This window comes from Papilio machaon, chromosome 29 (genome assembly GCF_912999745.1).
Source record: "Papilio machaon chromosome 29, ilPapMach1.1, whole genome shotgun sequence".
Classification (NCBI taxonomy): domain Eukaryota; kingdom Metazoa; phylum Arthropoda; class Insecta; order Lepidoptera; family Papilionidae; genus Papilio; species Papilio machaon.
Genome location: NC_060014.1, coordinates 225,209 through 250,823, shown reverse-complemented (window position 1 = coordinate 250,823; position 25,615 = coordinate 225,209). Strand labels below are relative to the sequence as shown.

At 33.9% G+C, this 25,615-nt stretch overlaps 3 protein-coding genes across 3 annotated transcripts; 1 reads left to right on the top strand and 2 right to left on the bottom strand.

Moving 5' to 3' along the window:
* Window positions 1-46: 46 nt before the first annotated feature.
* On the bottom strand, window positions 47-1,435 carry LOC106708164 (RNA-binding protein 48). The gene is made up of 2 exons (XM_014499641.2): window positions 1,232-1,435; window positions 47-826 (listed from the first exon to the last, which is right to left on the bottom strand). Exons 1-2 carry the CDS (start codon window positions 1,346-1,348, stop codon window positions 47-49), a joined length of 897 nt encoding a protein of 298 aa, XP_014355127.2. The 5' UTR covers window positions 1,349-1,435.
* Window positions 1,436-2,280: 845 nt separating this feature from the next.
* LOC106708163 (zinc finger protein ZPR1) lies at window positions 2,281-11,253 on the bottom strand. Its single transcript, XM_045685299.1, has 11 exons — window positions 11,089-11,253; window positions 10,624-10,757; window positions 10,030-10,148; window positions 8,929-9,105; window positions 7,845-7,960; window positions 6,677-6,824; window positions 5,775-5,845; window positions 5,565-5,654; window positions 5,231-5,403; window positions 3,202-3,323; window positions 2,281-2,442 (listed from the first exon to the last, which is right to left on the bottom strand). Exons 1-11 carry the CDS (start codon window positions 11,191-11,193, stop codon window positions 2,348-2,350), a joined length of 1,350 nt encoding a protein of 449 aa, XP_045541255.1. The 5' UTR covers window positions 11,194-11,253; the 3' UTR covers window positions 2,281-2,347.
* A 506-nt stretch (window positions 11,254-11,759) lies between these two features.
* On the top strand, window positions 11,760-17,992 carry LOC106708176 (microtubule-associated protein 1A). Its single transcript, XM_014499651.2, has 7 exons — window positions 11,760-11,988; window positions 14,905-15,059; window positions 15,532-15,680; window positions 15,823-16,024; window positions 16,639-16,811; window positions 17,189-17,317; window positions 17,706-17,992. Exons 2-7 carry the CDS (start codon window positions 14,909-14,911, stop codon window positions 17,925-17,927), a joined length of 1,026 nt encoding a protein of 341 aa, XP_014355137.2. The 5' UTR covers window positions 11,760-11,988; window positions 14,905-14,908; the 3' UTR covers window positions 17,928-17,992.
* The last annotated feature ends 7,623 nt before the right edge of the window (window positions 17,993-25,615 follow it).

Here is a 25,615-nt window from a genome sequence, read left to right as displayed (position 1 = left end):
AAATTGTTTATTTTATTGTTGAATTAACAAATAAAACACGTTTTCATTAACTTTTTTTATTTAAATTGAACACAATCTTATTGAGAGGTTTATTTTTAATTTTTCTAATATCTTCATTACCAAATTTATCATAACTCAAATGTTCATTTATATTTGTTATTATTTCTGTCTCCGTAGATGTACAATCTACAATTTGTACTGGAGTTTCTATTTTTTTTAATACGGGTTCTTTTTCTATAACTTTAGGTAATTTTTTATCTATACTTTCATTATTTGATTTATTAACATTGTCTATGGTTTTCTGATCAGCAATAAAGCATGGTTTATACTTTTTTATGACTTCATCAAAAGATTTTTTCCTTTTGTTATTTCTAATTGATTTATTACTTAAAGTAATTGTATTTATTTCTCCCATGTTTAGTTTTTTAACATCTTTTTCCTTTGATATTTCTAAATCTAATGTCTTTTTTGGTTTTTCTTTATTTATTTGTAAATTACGAAGCCTGTATAAGACATCTCTTTGTCTTTGAAGTATTTTCTCTTTCGTTTCTTCAATAGTTTCCATTTCCGGTGCGTAACATATATGTAGAGATCCACCGTAGAAGTTTTTGGTATCCAACATTCTCTTAGCGATCCTAGATGATTGTATTCTTTCATATTGAGCATGATATGTTTCAGTAAATGGTTCTGCGGGATGTTCTGTTGATATGTTAAACTTTAAAAGTTTACCAAACTTCATGAATAACGCTTTAGTCTCTTGTCGAAGATTTAGGCTTGGTACTCCAAATATTAGAAGATGATTGGATTCACTGGCTATTGTGTATACCTTAAAAGTGGAAGAAAAGTGAATTACGTGTAGAAAAATAATGAGCACAATTATATTTGGTTTCGTAAATTCTTTGAAATTTGTAAGTCTTAAACAAAGAAAAAAAAATACATCATTGCAGCAAAAACAAAATACAATAATTTGACATCTAATAACATTTGTGAAGGCTGCAAGGGTTAAAACCTCTTAGTTTAGTTAACAACATGCACTTAACAAAATACATATTTACAGGTGTTAATGTTATTTTTTTGCTGAAGTAAAAGTGCCTATGCGGCCTATTTTCCTATATGGTTGAAACTTTGAGAGGCTCTCCTGTAAAGATGTTAATTTGCACATTGGCCCTTATTCGTAGGAGCCATCTATTTACATGCACTTCTTAATTTAATTCAAGATTTAATAACTTACCTTTACAGCAGTTAATTTTCGTCCTTGTCGGTACGGTAGACGATTTGTACAGAGCGGTTGTTGTTCGTGATGAGGTAAAACTATTTTGTTTTCGTTTTCAGTTTTATTTGTCTGCATAACTAAACTATTTAATATATTAATACATCGGAAGACACCAAATTAGTGATTTTGTTATTGTTTGAAAATAAAATAAATGTCTGCTGGCTGTCAGTAGAGAAAATGTTGCCATCCAAAAAAAATTTTTATAATCTCTAGATATTGGTATTTTGATCAATTAATGCAAATTTCAACGAACTTACGGTCATTCAAGTAACTTATCTGAATAATGAATATTGATAGTTTTCTATTAATTACCCACTACAGAGTTACATTATTGGCGACATAAGTTTACTCTAATTATAAATCCTTACAGTTTTGTTTTACAATTTTTAACCAACTATCATCTATCGCCCGCGACTTCGCGCGGAGTTAAAAGAGAATTAATAGAACTGTGTTCTTCCAGACTATAACTCTACAAATTTCAAATTTATGCCAAATAACTACGAGATCTATGGAGCTGTTTTGGAGATAAATTCTAACCTTCCCTATATTTAGTCCTCTTCCATTCACAATCTTTTCTTATTAGGAAAGGATGAGAAGGGGAAGTGGATTTGGCGGAAGAGGGGACACTTGGGAAGGGTAAATGTCCTCGTTCTGTGCGTCCCCTCCTCCGTTAGTTAAAGGTAGACAACGCATCTGCATTTGCGGATGTCTATGGGCAACGGTAGCCTCGCTATTTCTGCGAATTCAGATGACTGTTTGCTCGTTTGCCACATTTTCATATAAAAAAAACACCATAGTATAAACATATTTTATTGAGACGTTAACAGAATTTAAGCAAAATGCGTTAACTGTTTTAATTAGCTTATGTTTGTTTTTTAAATAAATAACATAGTTATGAATAAAAAAAATATGTAAAAGTAAATAAACAAAATAATTCAACATATATTTACTTTCTTAAAGCATTAAAATGTAAGAAAAAGAAATTGTTACAATCCAACCATAAAGCTCTCTTTTTTCATAGACATTGAGAGGTACATGTTGTTATACAAGTATCTATACAATGTGAACGCACAGCTATGTTTCCACGTCGTAACCTTCGGTCTTCATATCATTAAGACCAAGTTCATCATTTTGTTCATAAGATCTCTCGTAGTGAGTCACTTTAAGACCTGGTGATAAAATTTTCAATATAAAATTTAAATTATCAACTATTTTATTAAACAAGTAGTTATCTATATATATAAAAGAAAGTCATGTTAGTTACACTATTTATAACTCAAGATCGGCTGAATCGATTTGACTGAAAATTGGTGGGCAGGTAGCTTAGAACCAGGAATAGGACATAGGATAATTTTTACCCCGTTTTCTATTTTTTATTCGCGCGCGGACGGAGTCGCGGGTAAAAGCTAGTACAAGTATAATTGACCCGGTGATAAAGACGCTCCTATCGAAGTTGCCATAAAACAAAAATACAAGATAACACTAACATTACGAGGGGGGCGCTAGTGTGCTGTCATAATTTAGTTTTATTTTCGTTACTGGGTCAAATAGCCTTATTAGTCACACAAGGATCTTGTGATAGTTTTTTTTACATTGTCAGGGGGTGAATACAAGTTTTAGGGTCAACAGTGAGGAAAAATTTCCTAATTTCTTCCAAAATATATGTATGCTGCAACTCAAAGCATATAATTTGCGTTTAATGACCAGAGTTCTAGTAATTCCTTGGCAAATTAACCTACATATCATAACATGTGTTATATTTTATAAAATTTGTAATGAAAATGGCAACATTCAAACTGTACAGCTCCCTCATTGGTTAAAATGTCGCTGTCAAAATGACAGTTATTTCACATATTTTGCAATTGCCACAAGATTCTTGTACAATAATTTTTATTTATAAAGTTTGGAATATTTTCTGAAATACTGACCATCATCAGGTACTTGAGGGTCATCAGAGAGGCTCTGTACATAAGAATTTCCAGCCGGGTCGTCCAACACCAGTGTAATTGCTCGCTTTCCTTCCAAAACTTCTTCTAATTTCTCTAAGAAACTGTAAATAAATATCTGTGAATATCGTATTTCTAATTTGTCTAGACAAATTGTAGACTGCTACTAAAAATTGTCAATTTCGATCTTTTTACTGAAAGAATTGAAAGCTTTAAGTAGGTAGTGCTAGCAACTCTCCTTTCAAATTTCAGCCGTTCCGGATATTGTCCGGAACAAAGACTACCTTGCGGACAGACATACAAACATTTAAAAAATTAGTTTAAATTATCATCAAGTGTATATCTGTCGTTGCTGATAAAAAAATACAGTTTTTAAAATGTTTTTCTCTCAATATGTCTGGTAAGGTAGTGTTTGTTCCAGGTAATCTCCGGAATGGCTGCATAAATTTTGACAGAACCTTGACTAGAAGGTAGCTGATGCTAGCTCAGATGTCACAGGCTATATTTATAATTATTTTCTTTATTAAGTGAAGCTTTTTCATCTATATATATATATATATATATAACTAGTCTGGCCATAAATACTGTTACATAAAAACATTTCTTTTTTTCAACTTTTTAATTATTTTTAAATTTGAACACGTATATTATTTTAAAAACTTAATTCGTTTTTGCGCCATTTCACATATTTTTTTGTGTTCATTATCAAATTACAATATGGAATGGGGTATTAAAGAAAATAGGATTGCAGTGATCGCCTTGCACAGAGTGGGTATGGAGCCGTCGATCATATTCCAGACACTTCAAAAGCTTGGTATCAGCCGTATGTTCGTATATCGTACTATTAACAGATACAGCATCACTTCGTCTGTCGAAGACCAGAAAAGATCGGGGCGGCCGCATGTTATTAGAACTACAAAGGCTGTTGATGCTGTTAAAGCCAAAATTCGTCGAAACCCCATTAGGAAGCAAAAAATCTTATCGCGAGAAATGAAGATTCCCGCTAGAACTCTGTCGCGAATTATAAAACAAGACCTGAAGCTCGGTGCTTATCGCCGATATACAGGACATGCCCTAAATCAATCTTTACAATTAAAGAGAGTGGATCGATTAAAACGCCTTCTGTCGCGATACGCAGGAGAAAGGCACAGAAATATCCTCTTTACCGATGAAAAAATTTTCACGATTGAAGAACACTACATTAAGCAAAATGATAATGTGTACGCTCACAGTTCTAAAGAAGCTGCTCAAGTTGTCGGAAAGGTAAAACGTGGTCATCATCCTGCATCAGTGATGGTTTGGTGGGGCGTGTCTTATCAAGGAGTCACAAAACTACATTTTTGTGGAAAAGGAGTGAAAACTTCAACCAAAGTATATCAAGATACAGTCTTGGATAGTGCAGTGAAACCTCTCAGCAATAATATTTGTAAAAATATACCGTAGACTTTCCAGCAGGACTCTGCACCTGGTCACAAGGCACGAACTACCCAAGGCTGGCTTGAAACCAACGTTCCGGACTTTATAACAGTTGAAGACTGGCCCTCATCTAGCCCAGACCTCAACACTTTAGACTTCAAATTATGGTCAGTTTTAGAGGACATGGCCTGCTCTAAATGACACGGCAGCATTGAGTCTCTTAAAAATCTTTGGAGCAAGCAGTGGCGAAATTTCTCTTGGATACAGTGCGTAAATCCATAGATTCGTGGCCAAACAGATTAAAGGCCTGTATAAAAACTAAAGATGGATATTTCGAATGGAATATTTTTTTTTTTTTGCTGAGACCTTAATAAATATGTAGGTATAAATTTTATTAATGTTACATTACTTCATTTAAAAAAAAAATGCATTTTCATTTGTAACAGAACTTATGGCTGGACTAAGTATATATATATAAAAGAAAGTCGTGTTAGTTATACTATTTATAACTCAAGAATTTTTACCCCGTTTTCTATTTTTTATTCTGCGCGGACGGAGTCGAGGGTAAAAGCTAGTTAATTATAAATGTATATACCCGGAGAGCTTTGCCTGTGCGAGTCCTGGCGCGTCTCCCATCAGTCCCGGCGCCTCCCGCAGCTGCTGCACGGCCGCCTGCAGCAGACCCTCCGGTGTACTGAACCTGCCCCCCAGAGCTCTGCCCCCCACCTCGAACTCCAGCTCCGGAATGCTCATACTGCATGTCTCCGACTGACATACAGAACATTGTATTCAAACTTACTATCGTTGTATATAAGTGAGTCTTACATAAATTATGTGATAAGTTTTTTATCATTTTTTTGATACCACCCCCCCCCAATTTTGCTTTTGTTGTCAATTTACACATTGACCCTTATTCGTTAAAGACTTACCTTCAATATATCTCTAGAGAAGTCATCTCTGCTCGCAATACGTACTTCATACTTCACACCTTTATCTTCAATACCACCACCAGATTTCACCTGAAAATATTCAATCTTTTATAACAACATAAATCAATATCGGTTACTACGACTTAATATAGTCAAGTTTTTTTCAGAAATAATTTAACACTTTAAATACCACTAAAAGTAAAATTTCACCTCATTAGTTCTGTGACCGCAAGCGTCACATACAGTCGCCATTATCACAACCTGCTTGAAGTGAGGTATACCTGAAAATAACAACACTATAGTAGCACTGATCATTAAAAAAAAATATCCTATAACATGGCCGCGTACATCAGCTACCTTCCAGTTAAATTCCCATCAAAATCGGTCCAGCCATTCCGGAGAACCTCCAGAACAAACAATACCTTGCGAACAGACAACTTCGCATATATGGTCATAACAAATAAACATTCAAATATTTTGTCCAAGTCGTTGCATTAAACACAATTTTTAGATATAGAAGGGTAGGGGAGTAGAAAGACACAGAGGGGTAATCATTTAAAATATTTACACCAAGCATTTGACTTGACACATTGGTAACAAGTGTTCTAATCTATCTGACGTGCCAACTCAAGCGATGGCTCTTGTCTTTTCTATAAAAAAAAACTTGAGAGGTGTGTTGGGACACCCGGATGGAACGAAGTTCCTTTCAATTAATTAGTGAAGGAACCAATGTTTATTCTATGAATAAAAAACTTAAGTCTTCACAAGAAGTACATTTTATTTCTATGAATTTTCGTTATATATTGTGACGTGGTTGCCATGGTGAAGTAGCGCTCATTCGTCGTTAACATACTTACTATAGCAAAAAGTGTCGTGACAACTTTTCCTAAGAATTTTTTCCGTCTAGCCCCCTTTCACAACGCGCGATAAGGAACTTCGTTCTAAAAAACAAGAAACCTAACAAATCAAAACCAACAGTTATCTAACCTAGTAATCACAAGTTAAACTAAATTGTGACATATCCTGTCAATGTCAAAAACAATGTCACAAAATCCTTGTACCTCGGGAAAGGCTTTTCACAACAATTGATAGCAGTAAAAGTGTTAACTCACTTGTTAATTTCATATTAGTCTCGGCAGGTGCATTACAGTCCGGACAGTTAGTTTTGAATTGCATCACTTCTTCCGATACCATTTTCTCATAGAAGTCTGCCTCCGCTTCTATCTTGCTCTGAGCTAGACCGTTCGTTATACCATGTATCTAGGAAAATATAAACAAACTTATGTTTTATTTTATTAATATTATAAATGTGAATGTTTAGATGTATGTTTGTTTGAAGTTATCTCCGGAACGTCTCAACAGATCTTGATGAAATTTGTAACAGATGTAGAACATAGTCTGGAAGAACACATACACTATTATTAATTTTTTTTTTATTCTGCACAGACGAAGTAGAGTGCGACAGCTAGTATTTTAAAATCATTATGAGCTTAGATAAAATAAAAAAAACAATTGCACTTTAAGCTTAAATGCGTTAACTAAATAATTTAGCAAAAAAGACCAGAAACAATTCAATTTACGCCTATAAAAAGATTACATTAAGCGGAGAAAAATTAAACAAAAATATTTAATATAAATTTGATTCACTATAATAAAGCTTTAAGCTTCCTATCATGTTTTTATGACGTTAGTAAAAGACAGCGATGGCCAGGTTTTTTTTCACAATCTAGACATACTTACCTCTAGCAACTCTAAAAGACTATCTGGTGATTCGATAGGTGTTGGCTTGGAAAAATATTTATGTATTTAACATATATCACTTATTTACTAATCTATATATGTATATAAAAGAAAGTTGTGTTAGTTACACTATTTATTACTCAAGATCAGTCGAACTGATTTAGCTGAAAATTGGGGAGGTAGCTTAGAACTAGGAGACGGGCATAGAAACTTTTTTATCTCTTGTGTGCATTTTTTTTATTCCGCGCGGACGGAGTCGCGGGTTAAAGTTAGTTATATATATAAATAGTCTTATTTCTTGTCATATCAAAGTTAATATGATCAAAAGGTCAACTTAATTACATAATATTTTACATGAAAACTTATAAATTAAATCTGTTTTCAGTAAGATTAGTATAAGAAATTTTACTGAAGTGACTCGGAAAGATCATTTGTGAAAAATTGAACAAATTTTGACGAGTGAGGTACCATTGAATTAATTCCTGAGTGTCATAGAAATACAAGCAGATATTAAATAATCAAATAAAGTTACTATCTTACCTCTTCTTGTTCAAATATACCAAGTGTATGATTTTGTTCTTTACTCCGTGTAAAATCTGTTCTGTCACATCGAGGATCTTTAGCTGGTGCTTCAGGATTCTCTACGAAACAGTTACCTGCCAACAACAGATTTAATACTTAACAGGATATTCCCTTTATGCACATCTTCTTGCCAAACACATTTTTCCTCAACCATCTATTTTAGGGTTCTGTACAAAGGAAAAACGGAACCTTTATAAGATAACTTTGTTATCCGTCTGTCTGTCTGTCAAGACCCTCTCATGAATGGGTAGAGATATCTAGCTGGAATTTATATCAAATAAACAGATATGCTGTCTCTTGAAGCAGTGAAAAAGTCAAACTTCTAAGCCAACGCAATCAAAAGATACGGCCGTCTTTGCCGCAATTTTCCTCCAGTTTTTGGCGATCGCAAGCGAATCAAAACCTAAAGGGTACTTCCTACAAACTCAGAATCTTGTAATTTGGTACGAGGCAACGTCTTATAGCACAGATAAAGGAAAAAAATTTAATTACGTAACATAATAAAAATATCTTACTAATATTATAAATGAGATATACTTTAGATGGATAGATGGATGACACGGATGAAAAACATAGCATGGAAGAACACATTGTCTACTAACTACGTTATTCTTTTAATTCCACGCAAACAGAGTCGCGGGCGACATCTAGTCATACAATAAAAATAATTTTAAACTTACTACCTATTTCATCATTAAAGCGTAAATGTACGGAACACTCGGTGCATGAGTCCGACTCACACTTGGCCAGTTTTTGGAACGAAGTTCCTTATCGCGCGTTGTGAAAGGGGGCTAGACGGAAAAAATTCTTACGAAAAGTTGTCACGACACTTTTAACGTCTACTTCACCATGGCAACGACGTGACAATATATAACGAAAATTCATAGAAATAAAATGTACTTCTTGTGAAGACTTAAGTTTTTTATTCATAGAATAAACATTGGTTCCTTCACTAATTAATAGAAAGGAACTTCGTTCCATCCGGGTGTCCCAACACACCTCTCAAGTTTTTATTTCTTATTTAGGTACAAAAGTAACTCACCACTGATATCTTCAAGCTCCAACGTCCATGGTGTATTTACAGTTTTGAGATCTTGTAATCGAGTAATAAATGCATCAATTGTGGCCGCATCCTCTGGATGCTCCTTTCTCCGTGTCTCCTGGTCTTGTTGCAGACCGGATATAGCCCGAGCTATTATCCCCTCCACTGTTGTAACCTCTGGATAACAATGTTTATGTATACTAAAGCTTTAATAGTATAAAAGAATAACTATATAAGTTGAAGTCTATAACATTTTGTCTAGATAGTCAAAAATAACATAATTCATTCATTCAACTGCCACTTCACTAAAATAGTGACATGGCCTCTTTCTCTAGCCATAGACGTGTTTGTCTACTTATTTTGCAGTATCATTTGGAATGGACTATAGGTATAGACATAAATCTAGAATTTATAATTATACTTTATCTTTTTTTTAATTAACAAAAGACAATAACAGTGGTAGATCCAACAACAACAATATTTGTTGGGTGCACGAATGGGCCTCGCCTGGTGAAATTACACAACCACACAGAAGACAGGCACGAAGTGGAAGCAATTCGCGTGTCGTATGATGTGTAGTTCTGGAAACCTAACTTTGGTCCTCTTTTCCTTCCCACCATTTTCTTATTAGGAAAGGATGGGAAGGGGAAGTGGATTTGGTGAAAAAGGGGACACATAGAAAGGGAAAATATTCTCTTTCCATGCATCCCTTTCCCTGTTGATTAAGGGTAGACATCACATCTGCATTTGCAGATGTCTATATGCAACCGTCACCTTGCTATTTCTGAGAATTCAGGTGGTCTACCTTTTGATATTTAAAAAATACATGCATGCTTAGGTTGATTTATTTTTTAATATACAAGTTTTAGAATAAACAAAAGGTATCATATAAATTCTTAACTATCATGCAAAATGCCAATTTGCACGATTTCACTTATGTACGGACAAATCTGACTGATGCGGGTTGCACAGGACCGATCATTATGGCGATCTTTGGGGGAGGCCTATGCCCAGCAGTGGGCGTTACGAGGCTGAATGGATGGATGGACAAATCTAATCAAAATGGAGATATAGGTGATGACTACTTGTTGTAAGACTAACCTCCTTTCTGACTCTGTGCAGGTATCTCAAAGTCCAACTCTGGTATCCTCACTCCTGTGTAGTCACTCTTCACCACTTGTCGGTTCAAGTCCATCTGACATTCAACCCTCAGTTTCCATCTGTAAACAAAATTATTGACATCAATTAAATAATTTTAAGAGCTTTATAAACTTATGACTTGCTTATATTAAGCCAGTACAGTAGAACAGTAATGCTGACCTGGCATGGTATATTGGCTCATTGGTGCCATTTAGTTCCAATTATATGCCAGTAATAATTTTGAGAAATACTGTCTGTTAAAGTTTAGAAATCATTGACACGTTGAACTTTGCTGGTTCACTTTAATATTTGTACATTGTTTAGAGTTCAGAGGCGGTTATAAAAGAGGACTATTATTAGGCCTCCGACAAACAGACACGGTTATGTGTGAAGTCAATCAACCCGAACTAGGCTTGAGGTTGACTATGGCCTAGTCACCCCCAACTTAGGGTAGGCTCCAAGCACCTCAGTGGGGATGTAAAGTGAACTGATGATTAATTTAATGTCTAACAGTTGAATATCCAATGACATGGTATCATAAAAGATCAGTCTCACCTTACCCCAAGCTCTGCGAAGGCCCCACCCGGCTGAATCTCATTGTTCTCGTACCCGCAAGCCTCACAACTGAATGACATTATCACCACATTCTTATAGTAAGGAATACGTGTCAGAAGAAGACGAGTCATGCCCTAAAAACAAATGTAAAGTAATTTCAAGTATTATGACATTGTTTAAAATTGATTATTTACGTTAAAAGGTGCTTTGACGTTTATTACGTAACCAAAACAAAGTATTTTCTAGTACTGAAATCAAAAATTTATATAAAAACACGACGTTTCAAAGGTTATGATTTCATGTAAAAGTGTAGAAAATATTTGAATAACAAGATTTACTAATGTAGTTATCTAATAAGATTTTAACGTTCTAAGATATGCATGAAAAAAATTGTTTTTCTAGAATAAAACAAAATAACAAAGAATTCCGGCGATACTTCTAGAAGTATCATAATTAATTACCTACATTTGCGTGGCAATTCATACAAAACGACTCGATTTCAGTGACTTCTGGTTCCGGATCATCTCCAGCGAGATCACGGAACATCGGTTTCGTTTCTGAAGTACTCATTTTTCACTTAATTTGATAAAAAATATCAATGAGTTGCGCACATCGACAAACCAAAACACCAATTCAAAGTGAAATACGATTTGACGTTTAGTTTTCTTAACTACGTTATCATTTTTTGATGTCATTGTCCTGCTTTGAATACTAGCTTTTTGCCATTTTCTATGAAAATTTTTCTTCACAGAAATGACGCTTTTAAATAAAATTAATATTTTTGATGGAATATTTTAATATTAGTATAATTTCAAGTCGTCTTTTTTTTTTAAAGAAACAACAATCAATAATACTTAAATTGATAACACAAAAATCCATAATCTTTTTACATAACACTACAATTACAACGAGACTTGTAAATAGTTACATCAATATGTGTTTTGTATACAAGGTTTTGTAAAGTCAAGGGCAGTAGATAAATTACAAAATATAAACGCATTGACTTCGCGTGATGTCATTAGGGAGAAATAACCCGACCTTGGACTACCAAAGCAAACTCAGCTCAGGTGACGTCATGCCGTTATTTTTGTCGATTTGTAGTTTCCATTTACTATCCGACCAGTTTAAAATCTACCTGGAGCTTTAACACAATGTTTTTATAAAGTGATAATCTAAATTTCGTCGGATTAAGAATAAGTTCCCGCTTTGCGATATAACATTTGAATTCACTGCCACAGTCAAAGATTTCATTCGAAGAAGCGTACCTTACATAAAAATAAAATAGTCATTACAAAAACACGTAACGTTTGTGATAGTGTGTCTATTTTGTGATACTAATTGCGGTTAAGTGTAATAACTTTAAATGTAAGTACTAAAAACAGTTTGTGGTAAAACTTTACAATAGCTTATAATGACGAATTTTCATAAAATTAATTTTAAACGATAGGAAATGATCTCTTGTACACTGTTTCTTTTTTTAAATTTGTTTGCGGTATTTTAAACAATTACAAGCAGATATTTTTTTTCTTAAGCACCATTCCAGCCAGTATAATACTTTAATTTCTATTTACCATATCTATTATTACAACAAATATACATCAATCTTTGTCTATTGTTTGACGATAAGGTCTTGCTTTAATGTATACCAAACAATATTTCATCCAAAAGAAGTATTTCAGTCATAACAGAACTTGTTGTTAGACAACCTAAAAAAAAACTACTATTATTGTTATTACTGACTTTTTCAATAGTGTTAAAAATCAAAACATCATACGAAATTTTAAATTGGTGAAAAACATGTGTTAGTTGTCATAATTTTCAACAGTTACCCGGGTTTTTAGGTTCGCCGGTTTGTGCCTTCATAAAAAAAAAACAACCGGACTTGTTCATTGTGTGATTGCGTGACGAAAAACAAATATTACCTCTGTTGCTAATTGTTTTTGTACACCAAGTCAGCATATAGTCGCACTTTCGTCTGGCGTGTTTTTATCTTGTTATGTTTATTTTTGCGGCAGTCTGTGCGTGTTTTTATCTTGTTATGTTTATTTTTTACGCATAGAAATAAATTATTCAAATAAAGTCATGGCTTTTAAGAAAAGTTTGTACTAGAACGTCATATGGTCAATATGACCATAAAACTCTAAACAAATAAAAGCCGACTGTCATTTAGGCAAATATAAAAATTAAATAAGGTTACAATAAAAATTAGAAAATTATTCGGGAATTATATTTGCCTTCAGACTACCTGTATCTTACGTTAACTGGTTATTGTTATTAACGTCAATATTTCTCCAAAACAAACATACAAATGCCTACACAATTTTAAAAATCCGTTTGCATAACAAATCACCATTTGACATGTGTTTTGTTTTGATATTACATGCCAGATTTTTTCTTTTTTTACGTATGGCGGCAAACGAGCCAGTATTCGACCAAATACATAACTATAACAAAGGAAATAACAAAAAATACGCTAGCGTTCGATACGAAAGTATTGTTTAATTTTATTTAAATTACGTACATCATCGTGGCAATGGGCCGGTCACATCTGTCGGGCCAACAACGCCAGGTGGGGAAGGAAGGTCTTAGAATGGATGCCACGGCAGGTGACCAGGAGCGTCCTCCTTCCAGGTGGACCGACGACATAATTCGCACGGCGGGAAGTTGTTGAAGACCGCGTACTGTGGAAGGCCTATGCCCAGCAGTGGGCAGATAAAGGCTGATGATGATGATGACGTACATCATTAGAATTCGGTAAATGAATAGAATGGACGTATGCTTCATTACAAACTTACAAACATGTCGTTTTCGTAACTAGCTATAAATATCTATATGTTCAGTAACAAAAATGTTTGTTAGTATTATTACAAGATCGATAACCTCCCGCCCTTCAAAGATTAAGTTAATACTTAAATCTTTCATAATGATATTATCTAATGCCAATTAATAATGTAACCTAAAACAAGTACCTGTATGTTATAATGTTTTACCTATAATCGTGAATTTCAACTATCGTAAATTATTGCTATCTCTGTCTTTTCAAACGGAATGAAAGAGATGAGTTGTATTATAGATGTTAAAGATTCAACGTAAATTCGGCCATCATCCCAACACGTATACGAAATAGCTACGCGTCGTCACTCGGTCAGTGATTGTTTGCATTTAAATATATACAGCGGCGCCAGGAAGACCGCAATTAGGGTTCTCACTAACTTTTTATTATTTGTAACTACGTAAAAATGATACGACCAGGGGTTACTGTCGCTAAAGACAAATTGAAAAGAGGTTTAGAATTTTGCAAATAAGTGAGAATAAAAAAATAAAAAACCTTACTCGGGTTTTTTGTTGCAATAGTGGTTGAATATATCTGAGAAACTCTCTCTCTTTTCTCAAAAAATTACCTAACTATTTTAACTGTTTCTAACGCGTACAGGGCATATCCAATAGCATTGTATCCAATGAGTTTCATAGATTTGAAATAAAAAACTGTCAACCCTATTAAGTGGAACACGTGCGCTTTCCTAACGACCCACTTTCGGAGGATTTTATATCTGTTGAAAGATCTAATATATTTATTTAGCCCTTTTTGGTATTTTACGTTTTAATTTTTATAATATAATTATATTTTTAAAATGTGCGTCATCTTTGTTTCGGTTGTCTTCCTTTACCTCTTTCTGTCATCAATAAAAAAGTAACTGACGTAAATGTCATTGCCGTTCGCGCCCACTTCTTGTTGTTACAAAAGTGCGGGAGAAAATTGAAATGCGAGAATTTTCGGAAAATAATCTCAGGATTGTCATGTTTTAGTGTTTTCTTTTAACAATTACCCTTGGAGGTTGTTAATTAGTTTGTAACGCCACAATCATCGTACTTGTGTACGTAAATACACTCATTGTTAGTAAGTTTTTTAAATATATTTAACGCAAATATTAGCTTACGTATCAAAGACTATCCTTGAATTTATTGCATTCTTAAATGTGTTTGGGCAGGTGACGCGGCATTACATCACCATGTTTCCCGCAAAACCAATAATGTATGCGGCGTAGATAATAAAATGTACATCTTTAATTTGATTCGCCACTGAAAATACAAAGTAAACATGTTTCCAAGGTTTTTCAGTCTGGTCACGAAAATTTATGTCAAATAAATTCGCTGACAAATTAAGTAGGATCGAATAAAATCTAATAATCAAATTTTTTGACTTAAATGCAATGTGAGCTTCAACACTTCACCTTCAGGATGTACTTCCTCGACCTTATAATAAAAATTATATGTTTTTAGAACAATGGGCAAGGAGGAAAAAGAAGACTCTGGCTTCGGATTCAAGGATAAGGCGAAGGCTGAGGAGACTCTGCGACTATTGGAGGAGCATGACCCCAACTACAGGCGTCTAACTGTGCGCGGTCTGCTAGGAAGAGCTAAAAGAGTACTCTCAAGTGAGTATTGAACCTCTCTCTCTTATATAGAGGCTAGGGGTCTTTCCAGAATCTGTTTACCTCACTTTCCTACCATTTTGTATCGTATTTGTCTCTCTTTTACTCTTCTTTTGAAAGACGTCATAATCGAAGGAAAATATCGATTTCGGCAATTTGTTTAAGCTATTGTCGTCCATTGTACTGCATCACAATGGGTTATGGTTCAATTCAATTATATTTGTTCAAACTTGAGATAAGTTCAGACAATTATTACGATTGCACTGAGAATAAGTCTGTGAATACGCGGGATAATGTAGCGCGGGAATTAAATATGATAGTGGCTCTTTTAGTTTAACTATTATAGTCCGATGCAGAAACATATGTATACATAGTCATCTCTTTTGTTCCATTTGAAAAAAAGAGACAACTATATGTTTCGTTCAAGTTCAGTAATCAAGTGAGTAACTTCATATTATAATAATTTTATTAACAGTGACAAAAGCGGAAGAGAAAATAAAGAATATAAAAGAAGCGATGGAAGTGTTTGAGAACTGGCTCGCGGAGCTCGAGAAGAACAAGGAAAAGAAGACTGACAAGAAGGAGAAAGAAGAGACTAAAGAAAAGAAAGATGATAAAGAAAAGGTAAGCTATAGAAGGTAGATAAAGTGAAATTATATGTTATTTAGTTATTTAACTTGAATTTTATTATATGGCGTCTAATGTCTATTGTTAAAATATACCACATTTGTATTGAACTGAAGCATTAATTAATATATTTCTCTAGGATTCAAGTCCCGATGTAGAGATGGAGGATAAAACAAAAAAAGAAGACAAAAAGGATCTTCCGGCAGACACAGTACCAGGTTTAGGTTTCAAAGACAAGGCGACAGCGGAAAATACGCTCAAGGAGTTAGAAGGAAGAGATCCTGATTACCAAAAACTTGCTGTGAAGGGATTAATTGGTAGAGCTAAGAGAGTATTGACATGTAAGTCACAATTACAAATTATAATAATTATGTTAGTTAATTAAAAACAAAAAATCTCTCTCACTGTAACCCTGTGATACCGCACTTGTCAAAATCAGTACAGGAGGTGACAATTGATACGAGAACCCACAAACATAACCTTCCTATAAAATTGGATAAAAACATAGTAAAATATAGGTAAAAAGAGTCTCCTATCCTGTCAAGTAAAAAGGAATGACACCATCTGATTAAGTGAATGTACAGCACATTCCTCTTTTCAGGTTCCAGGTTCTCAATTACTCCTTTGCCTGTTAATTTCATCATCATCAGCTCACTGTACGTCCTCACTGAAGGGCTCGGAGCTTACCCTAAGTTAGATGTGACTATGTCATAGTCAACCACAGTCAAGTGCGAGTTGACTTCACACATATCATTGAATTTCTTCTCAGATATTTACATCACGATATTTTTCTTCATCTTAAGAATGTCAGATAAATGTACATATGTAAATCGAAAAACACATTGGTACATGACGTGATTTGAACCCAGGACCTGCAGATTACAAGTCAAGTGTTTAACCCCTAAGCCACCGATGCTCTCAAGTGTGTTAATTTAGTGCAATATTTATACTCCAGGTACAAGAGATGAAACAAAAATATCCAACATCAAAGAAGCGATGTCATTATTTGATAAGTTTCTTGACGACTTCGACACAATGCATCTCAGCAAACAGAACAACCCGTACATAAGTCTAGGTATTGTGAGGACATGTGTTGCTAAAGCTGAGGGACTGATCTCTGAGCAACAGGTTAGAGACAAACAAACTGACCGTAATATAAAAGCCATTACGATAAAGTTTTTTAATAGTTAAAGTGTGTAGACCGACAAGGCTATCTGAAATGATGGGCATAAGTCTAACAGCTCACTAGCTGGTAGCTGCAATCAAAAAGTATTTGACAGTAATGTTTTTTTCTTTTTATGTCAATTTGTATGTCCAAGTAGGTTTTATATATACTGACAGAACCAACCGCGATAGCAGCGCCTCTCTCCAGTTCAAATATCCTTGTTTAACTATACTATGAAATAAAACAATCAACAGTTCTACTTATAGCTTTAGATAGACGCAAATATATGTACTTTATAAATAAATAAGATAGCACTAACGCTAAACCTTCTTTTTGACAGAAATCATTCATAGAAGCATACAGTAGTGTGAACGGCGAGTACAAACGTCTGCGAACTGTGACTGAGAAGGAAGGAGGGAAGACTTGGGACATCGTCAGAAATGCTGCCTTAAAAGAACTGAAAGAGAAGGTAGGTAATAAAATATTAATATCCGACTCCAAGGATCAGAAATATAGGATTTTTTTAATAATTCTGTACTTTCTACAATAATAGTATAAAAAATTTAGCTATGATCTTAAACCAGTTAAAGTCTGTGCGGAAAGAGAATGGGTGTGGCGAAAAATGGAACTAACATTAATAATTTTATATGGCAATCCAACCCAGCCATCTGTTAAACGTCAAAATTTTGTATGGATACGGATTTGTTGGTTAACGTGATTTTTTTACGGTTTTTTTGTATTTATTCATGTCTAAAAGGGGTAAAACCTTACTACAACAAAGCACTACTGCGCCCTCAAATCTAAATACCATTTTCCCTACTTTATTATTGAAAATATCATTAACCTTTTTATTTCAGTATGCAGATGTAAAACTTTTCGATGAAAAAGATGAACCTACAAAGGAGCATTTAGAAATGTTACTCTGGGCTTACTCTCCGGAGCACGCTAGAGTGAAAAAGACAATACAGGAGACAGAAGAGGAAAGCGAGAATAACAAGAGTGAAGAGGAAAATAACAGTAGAAAGAGAAGAAGTAGCGCAAAAGATGAAGAATCTCCTAGTAAGAAGAAGAAGGAATAAAAAAAACAGGGATACCATGTTATTTGTAAGATATATATCTGAAGCATCTAATGCATTGTGCATTTATAAATTGTTTAATTATATAAATAATTAAATTTCTTTGTTTCATTTTATACTTACGTTCCTTTGCTAAATGGCAACAGAGAATTCATTAAAAAAATTATTAAAAAATAGATGAACTGTGAAATACAAGTCAGATATGAATAAAATAAAAGATTATTTGCATAATCCAGTTAGAGATATTCAAGTAAAATTAAACAGAAAAGATAAAAGAATAGGTAATTTTTACTTTACTTTTATATTCATAATAGCACTGCACTAGCAACACTGAACGACTTAATGTGTGCAGTCTAAATTCAAGAAAATATTTTAATTTTAAATAAATTAAAACAAAACTTGGGAACTATATTAACCAAAAACGTTCTTCGTAAAAAACATATTAATCCGAATTTCATTTATACCATTTATATCACAAAATGCAAATCAGACAAGAATTTATAGTCTGTAGTGGTACAATTTCCGGTCCATCGATTTGACGTTCCATTGTAAACACCGAGTACATTGAACTTTTATCTATTTATCGGAAAATATATGTTTTTTGAATAAATCATAAATGAAAGGTATCTTATTTGGTACACGGCAATAATTTACCGCAACTTTTATATATTTCCTATGCGTAATTCATACAAATTTCGATAGTTCTAAATTGGGCGTTAGTTGTTGAAAAAAGTGTAAAATGAAGTGATTTACAATGTTATAAAATAAATTAACTCTATATTAGTTATTTAAGAGTGTTTATAACATTCTTGTTATGTTTCACGAGACTTGTTTCATGAAATTTGTATTTTATAGAGAAGTTTCAGTGCAGTGTACGAGTAAAATTATAAACTCGAATTTCCACTGTTTATTAAAATAAAACGTTGAATGTGAACAAGTTATAGTAATTATTAGTGCGTTAAACAGTGAAATAGTTTATTAGTTTAAATAATACTGTTACATTTATGTCACAATGTGCGCAAGTTTATAATAGTTCAAAGTTAAAAATGGAGCCAAGGAGCGAAGCTAGTTACTGTAAGTATTTTTCATCTTTATATTTATAAATAAATAAAAAAATATAAAAATTATTTGTAGATCCTCATTAGACTGAAGTAATTTTTGTATTCCTCTATCCTTCCTCTATTTCGCAAAACGCGCGAAATTTAAACATAAAGTAAAGCAGTTTTGAATCTTCTAAAAATAAATTTAAAAACACTCAAAAGCAGCCATAGATTATTTCTGATAGTATAAAGAAATAAAACACATTCATTGACCACCTTGATGGACAAGATTTGAAGTCAGTAAACAATTATAGATATATAAGTTACTAGCTGTCGCCCGTGACTCCGTCCGTGCGGAATTAAAAAAGTAATAATTAGCCTATGTGTTCTTCCAGACTATGTTCTACAATTGTGACAAAATTCATCAAGATCTATTGAGTCATTCCAGAGATACCTTCAAACAAACATCCATCTAAACATTCACATTTATAATATTAGTAATGTTTAATACAATTTTGATGTCTATAATCTAAAAAATATATTAGGCCCTTGATAGAGGTGCTACTTCTGTTAGTTAAATTATGAAGTATGAAAAACCTATTTAGGCATAGAAAATATCATTAAAGAAAAAACATGACAAGATAGCACAGTACCAGTACAGAGTACAGTAAGATCTTTTGACACTTTTAGAGATTGACCCCTGTCAATGTGGCATTGCCGCCCCCTGGTCACTGACTAGTGATTTTTCACTATCATAATTTAGTTTATGCTCATCAGATCATATCATGGTTATACAATCTTATTTGGATTGCAGATCAGTTTCTTGATTATGGCTCTCCCTTAGGGAATTGGGCCATCTGTCGAGTGTTTATAGTTTTATTCTTGTATTAAAGAGACTGGCAACACTCTGCTTATGGATCTCGTGAGCACACAAGTGGTACAAACTCTAAAGTTATCTAAAAATGTTAATTCATATTTGGATTACTTAGTCCCAAGTTAGGTATCATTTATATCAATAAAATATTGCCACTCCTTTTGTTTTTTATTGAATACTAGCTTTTACCCGCGACTCTGTCTGCGCGGAAAAAAAAAATAGAAAACGGGGTAAAAATTATCCTATTTCCTTTTACTGGTTCTAAGCTACCTGCCCACCAATTTTCAGTCAAATCGATTCAGCCGTTCTTGAGTTATAAATAGTGTAACTAACACGACTTTCTTTTTATATATATAGATTTACATACAAACAATAAGCATTATGTATAACTCGTTTTTTTTTTGCTACAGGTGAAAGGGAATTGTGGGATGAATGGGGAAGTCACTCCTCTCTCAGCCAACAGGAAGAGGTAAATTGTCTAACTTATATTTATATAGCTATTGTTGGAGACTCTTTCCATATGGAATTTAAAAAAAAACTATGTTTTCTACCAAGATATGTTCAACATCTATGCTAAATTTCAGTGAGATCCTTGTAGCCGTTTTAGAGATATCTTCTAACAAACATTCCTCCATACATCCAAACATTAGTATTTATAATATTAGTAAGACATCTAAATGTTTCCCAATAAAACTGAATTGTAAGGAATGTAGGTGGCTCAGTTGTTAAACATCGGACTTTTTAATCTACAGGTTCATTCCCCGTTAATTACTAAAGTATCTAGGATTTTATGTGTACAGTCAGAGACTTTTATTTCCTACCCGTTCTATTGGATTCGTGTTCAACATGTCAAAACCAGGGTCGGCGTTAGGTAGGGCGCAGTTGGGCAACCGACCACTGTCAAATCTGTGTCACTGTGACAGCATCATTGACATAGTCATCCCTAACGTAGGATAGGTTGGGATTCCATCCTAAGTATGAAGTGAAATGGGTAAGGAATAAACGTTCTCGACTATAAATGTACATGGAATATAATATGTTACGTCATGATCTCTATATGTTGAGATTACGCAACTCGTCCCGACTCTTCTTAGTTTTATTTAATTGACCCGGTTATGTTTTACGATAACGTGGATTTAACTGCCAGTTAAGTAATATAGGTTAGACAGTTGTAATACTCGGTGTTAACTGATTTTACTTTACTTTATTATACTACAAGCTGTTGCCCGCGACTCTGTCCGCGCGGAATTAAAACAAACTTAAGTAGCCTATGTGTTCTTCCAGACTATGTTCTATCTGTGACCAATTTCATCATGATCCGTTTAGCCGTTTCGGAGAACAAACAAACATCCATCCATCTAAACATTTGCATTTATAATATTAGTAAGATTAGAATGCGGGTTTCCACTGTTTGACAACTTGTATAAAATATATGTCGCTTGCGACTTCGTCAGCGAGGTATGAAATAGATAGCCTAAGTGACAAAAAAAAATCTTTTCGCTTATGATTTTTTAACTGCAACATTTAGTAACTAATTACCTGTATAGATAAAAAAAACTTGAGAGGTGTGTTGGGACACCCGGATGGAACGAAGTTCCTTTCAATTAATTAGTGAAGGAACTAATGTTTATTCAAAGCATAAAAAACTTAAGTCTTCGCAAGAAGTACATTTTATTTCTATGAATTTTCGTTATATATTGTCACGTCGTTGCCATGGTGATATAACAAAAAGTGTCGTGACAACTTTTCGTAAGAATTATTTTCCGTCTAGCCCCCTTTCACAACGCGCGATAAGTAACTTCGTTCCAAAATTCATTCCTCTCATTTTTTGAAAGACACAACATATCTTACCATCTTACTAATATTATAAATGCTAAAGTTTAGATGGTGATGTTAAAGGTATCTCCGAAACGGATAAACGGATCTTAATGAAATTTGGCACAGATGTAGAACAGAGTATGGAGTGGTCGCGGGCGATACCTAGTTATGTTATAAATGTTAGGGCAATCGAATTTCGTTGAGATATAAAATACACGTCGTACTTTAACCGGGTTTTAAGATGGCGTGACGCCAAATCAGTGAACTTGGCTAATATTAAATAGAGCATTGGGACAATGCGTTATGCAGTTTTGTTTTAAAAAGCAAGCCAACAAATACTTTTTAAAATTATATATTACCCTTCTTTAATGAAGAAAGATATATCTGCAGGGCGATAACCTATTGCGACCCTACATAGAGTGGGGGCCCTATATAGAGTGGAATCGTATATAGAATGGGACCCTAAATGGGAACCCCCTGTCAAGTATGTCCCTGGTAAATAAGGCGGTATTTATCAGTCCTTTTTTGTTGACTTCAAGTTCGATTTCTCTAAATAAATCTACGCAGGCAATTAATGAATTATGTTTAAATTTAGACAAATAGAATAGTTAAATCTAAGTACAGTCGAACCTGGATAAGCGTGGATTCAAGGGAACGCGTTATTTTTTTGCTCTCTTACCCGAGTTTCCGAAGTTCGATCTTCGAGATCGGATAGTGACTCTCGGTCGTATAGGTTTCTCACTTATCCAGGTCCAGGATTCACTGTACTTTAAAATGCAAATCTCTTTATCATTATAAGAGTCGCCGCAGCATCGGGTTTGCAATATATTCGGGTTATAGGTTTGACATCGATGTATTTGAGTCAGAATTATTGGGTGTCTTTTTTTGGGCAAGGGTGGATGCTTTACTTAGTTTGCAAACTGCAAACTTGTTCGGATCTACTTCTTTTTATGACATAAGGGGCAAACGAAAAGAGACGACATTTACACCAGGTTTTTTTAATGTTGGTAGTCCAGAATGTTAATCCAGAATATTTATTTCTGTACTAAACCATTTTAACAGTTGCTTGCTATGTTTTTTTCATAAAAAAAAGCTACATGTCATGAAGGAGACCTTCTCAAGCACGTGCCCTAAATTCACTGTACGTCTCGCCAACTCTGTCCTTCCGACCTCTATGTCGAAATACGCCATCTTGTTAAGATTCGGTTAAAAGAATTTGTCCATTATTGTGTTGGTCATAGAGTTTAAATCGGTGCGTTAGATGTTTTCCCCTACTGTGGTAATTCGAAAGGATTTTTATATTCTCGATGGTATTGTTTTTGTGGCCCATTTAATATCAGAAATCCCCTAATCTAATGTAATATAATAAATACTTTATATTTTGGCGTTTGGTTTCATAACTTAAATATCTTACTTCTTACTAATATTATAAATGTGAATGTTTGGATTGATGGATGGATGGGTAGATGTTGGTTACAAGGTATCTCCAGAACGGCTCTCCGGATCTCGATGAAATTTGGAATTATTTATTCCGCGCAGATGGAGTTGCGAGCAATAACTAGTTTTAAATAAATTCACTTTCTCATTTCATTCATCGATTTATTTCAATTAAATACTGGAAAATTACTTCATTTACAGTGAAAATGAATGTTAAAAAAAATAAAACTCGAATTTATTTTATGACAATGGTAGGGGCGATACACTAAACTTATTTATTGTTTTAATATAATACGTCTACAAAGAAAATTACATATAATAGTTTATCATCTATATATATAAAAGAAAGTTGTGTTAGTTACACTATTTATAACTCAAGAACGGCTGAATCGATTTGACTGAAAATTGGTGAGCAGGTAGCTTAGAACCAGGAATAGGACATAGGATAATTTTTACCCCGTTTTTTTTTTTTTTTTTTTTTATTCCGCGCGGACGGAGTCGCGGGTAAAAGCTAGTTAATAATAAATATTACCAACCAGCTGTCGCCCGCGACCCCGCCCGCGCGGCATGAAGAAACCTAAAAAGTATCCTATGTGTTCTTTCAGACTATGTTCTACATCTGTGACAAATTTCATCAAGATCTGTTGAGTTGTTCCGGAGATATATTTAAACAAACTTCCATCCATCAAAACATTCACATTTATAATCAATATACATAGTATAAAACAAAGTCGCTTTCCCTGTATGTCCGTATGTATGCTTAGATCTTTAAAACTACGCAACGGATTTTGACGCGGTTTTTTTTAATAGATAGAGTGATTCTTAAGGAAGGTTTGTATGTATAATAAATGCATAATATAGTAGAGAAACACTGATAAATTTAAAGTTTTCTAATGTGATGTCGTAAATAAGCACGTTTTTTTGCGCTTATATTGCAAACGCTGGCTGAACCCTACGAGATAGACCAAAATAATGTACTACAGTATTGTTCACCTTAAAAAGTTCAACAAAAAAGTCCGCGATGGTATATGTCTATCTCTTAGGGATAACCCAGCATAACCATTTTTATTCTTTTACGAAGTGATTTTAAACAATACAGCATTAATCCTTATCCATTTAAGTACCTTAAATAAATTGTGCATTTATTATAGATCAATATGCTTTTTACAGCATGTAATTTAAGTGAATATTACCGAAGATATTACAAATTTAAAATGCAGGGTCGTAGTTGTTTGCGCCGTAGTAGGTATATTTTGCATTGCACCCGTGCGAAGCCGGGGCGGGTCGCTAGTATCTATATATATAAAAGAAAGTCGTGTTAGTTACACTATTTATAACTCAAGAATGGCTGAATCGATTTGACTGAAAATTGGTGGGCAGGTAGCTTAGAACCAGGAAAAGGACATAGGATAATTTTTACCCCGTTTTCTATTTTTTATTCCGCGCGGACGGAGTCGCGGGTAGAAGCTAGTTAGTAATATTTAAAGCTATATTTTAATGCTCGTGCTTTTCGTTTCGTATCTTGTTACTATAGACAAGCGGGTAATGTTTTTCTCTCGTATGTAAGTTTGTTTGTACGTATGCAAATTCCATTGTGACGATCTAGAGCCTAAACGACTGAACAGATTTTGACGAGTGAGGTGCCGTTCGATTCGTCTTCTTCCCTGGAGTGTCTGAGGGTACATAAGCACAATACACGTAGAGTGGACGTAAGTGATAAATTCTAAAAAAAATGTGAAAGAACCGCTACTACTTTTTTAAATTGCTAAGTTTTTTTTAATGATATTTTCGTGTATATCTTACTAATATTATAAATGTGAATGTTTAGATGGATGTGTGAAGTTATCTCCGGAACGTCTCAACAGATCTTGATGAAATTTGTCACAGATGTAGAACATAGTCTGGACGAACACATAGCATACTTATTACGTTTTTTTTTATCCTGCGCGACGGTGTTGCAGCCGACTTATTATTTTATAATAAGAAAATGTTACATATTACATTGTAATTTATTAAGCGATAATTACATTTTTGTTTTAAAAAACAGACACCAGGTGGCGCTATTTCATCTATTAGAGTCTTGGTTGTTTTTTTTTTAATTAATGTTACTTTATTTTATCTTTCTAAGTGCGAAGCTGTGGCTTGGTAGTTTATTTATAACTACGTAGCCTACTTACTAACAATAGTAGTTTAATATTGTCTCAATTAGTGACATTTTTCACAAGAACTTAATGCACTTCGAAACCACCGCAACAGTGTTTCGATGTCGATTGGAAATTCAACTTTATGCGTTGGTGATACGATATAATATTGAATGTAATTTAAAATTAACCTCGTTTTAATTACGAAATTAACCGAACAGCGTACACGTGCCGGCTTTTATAGAATATCTTCACGACTGTCTCTAGTTCCGGGGTGGATTGTATTGTTTATTGTGTGCGTTGATGTATAAGTAACAAGAGATGTTTCAGGTTTAGAATCAACTATCTTAATCTTACTTATATTATAAATGGGAAAGTTTA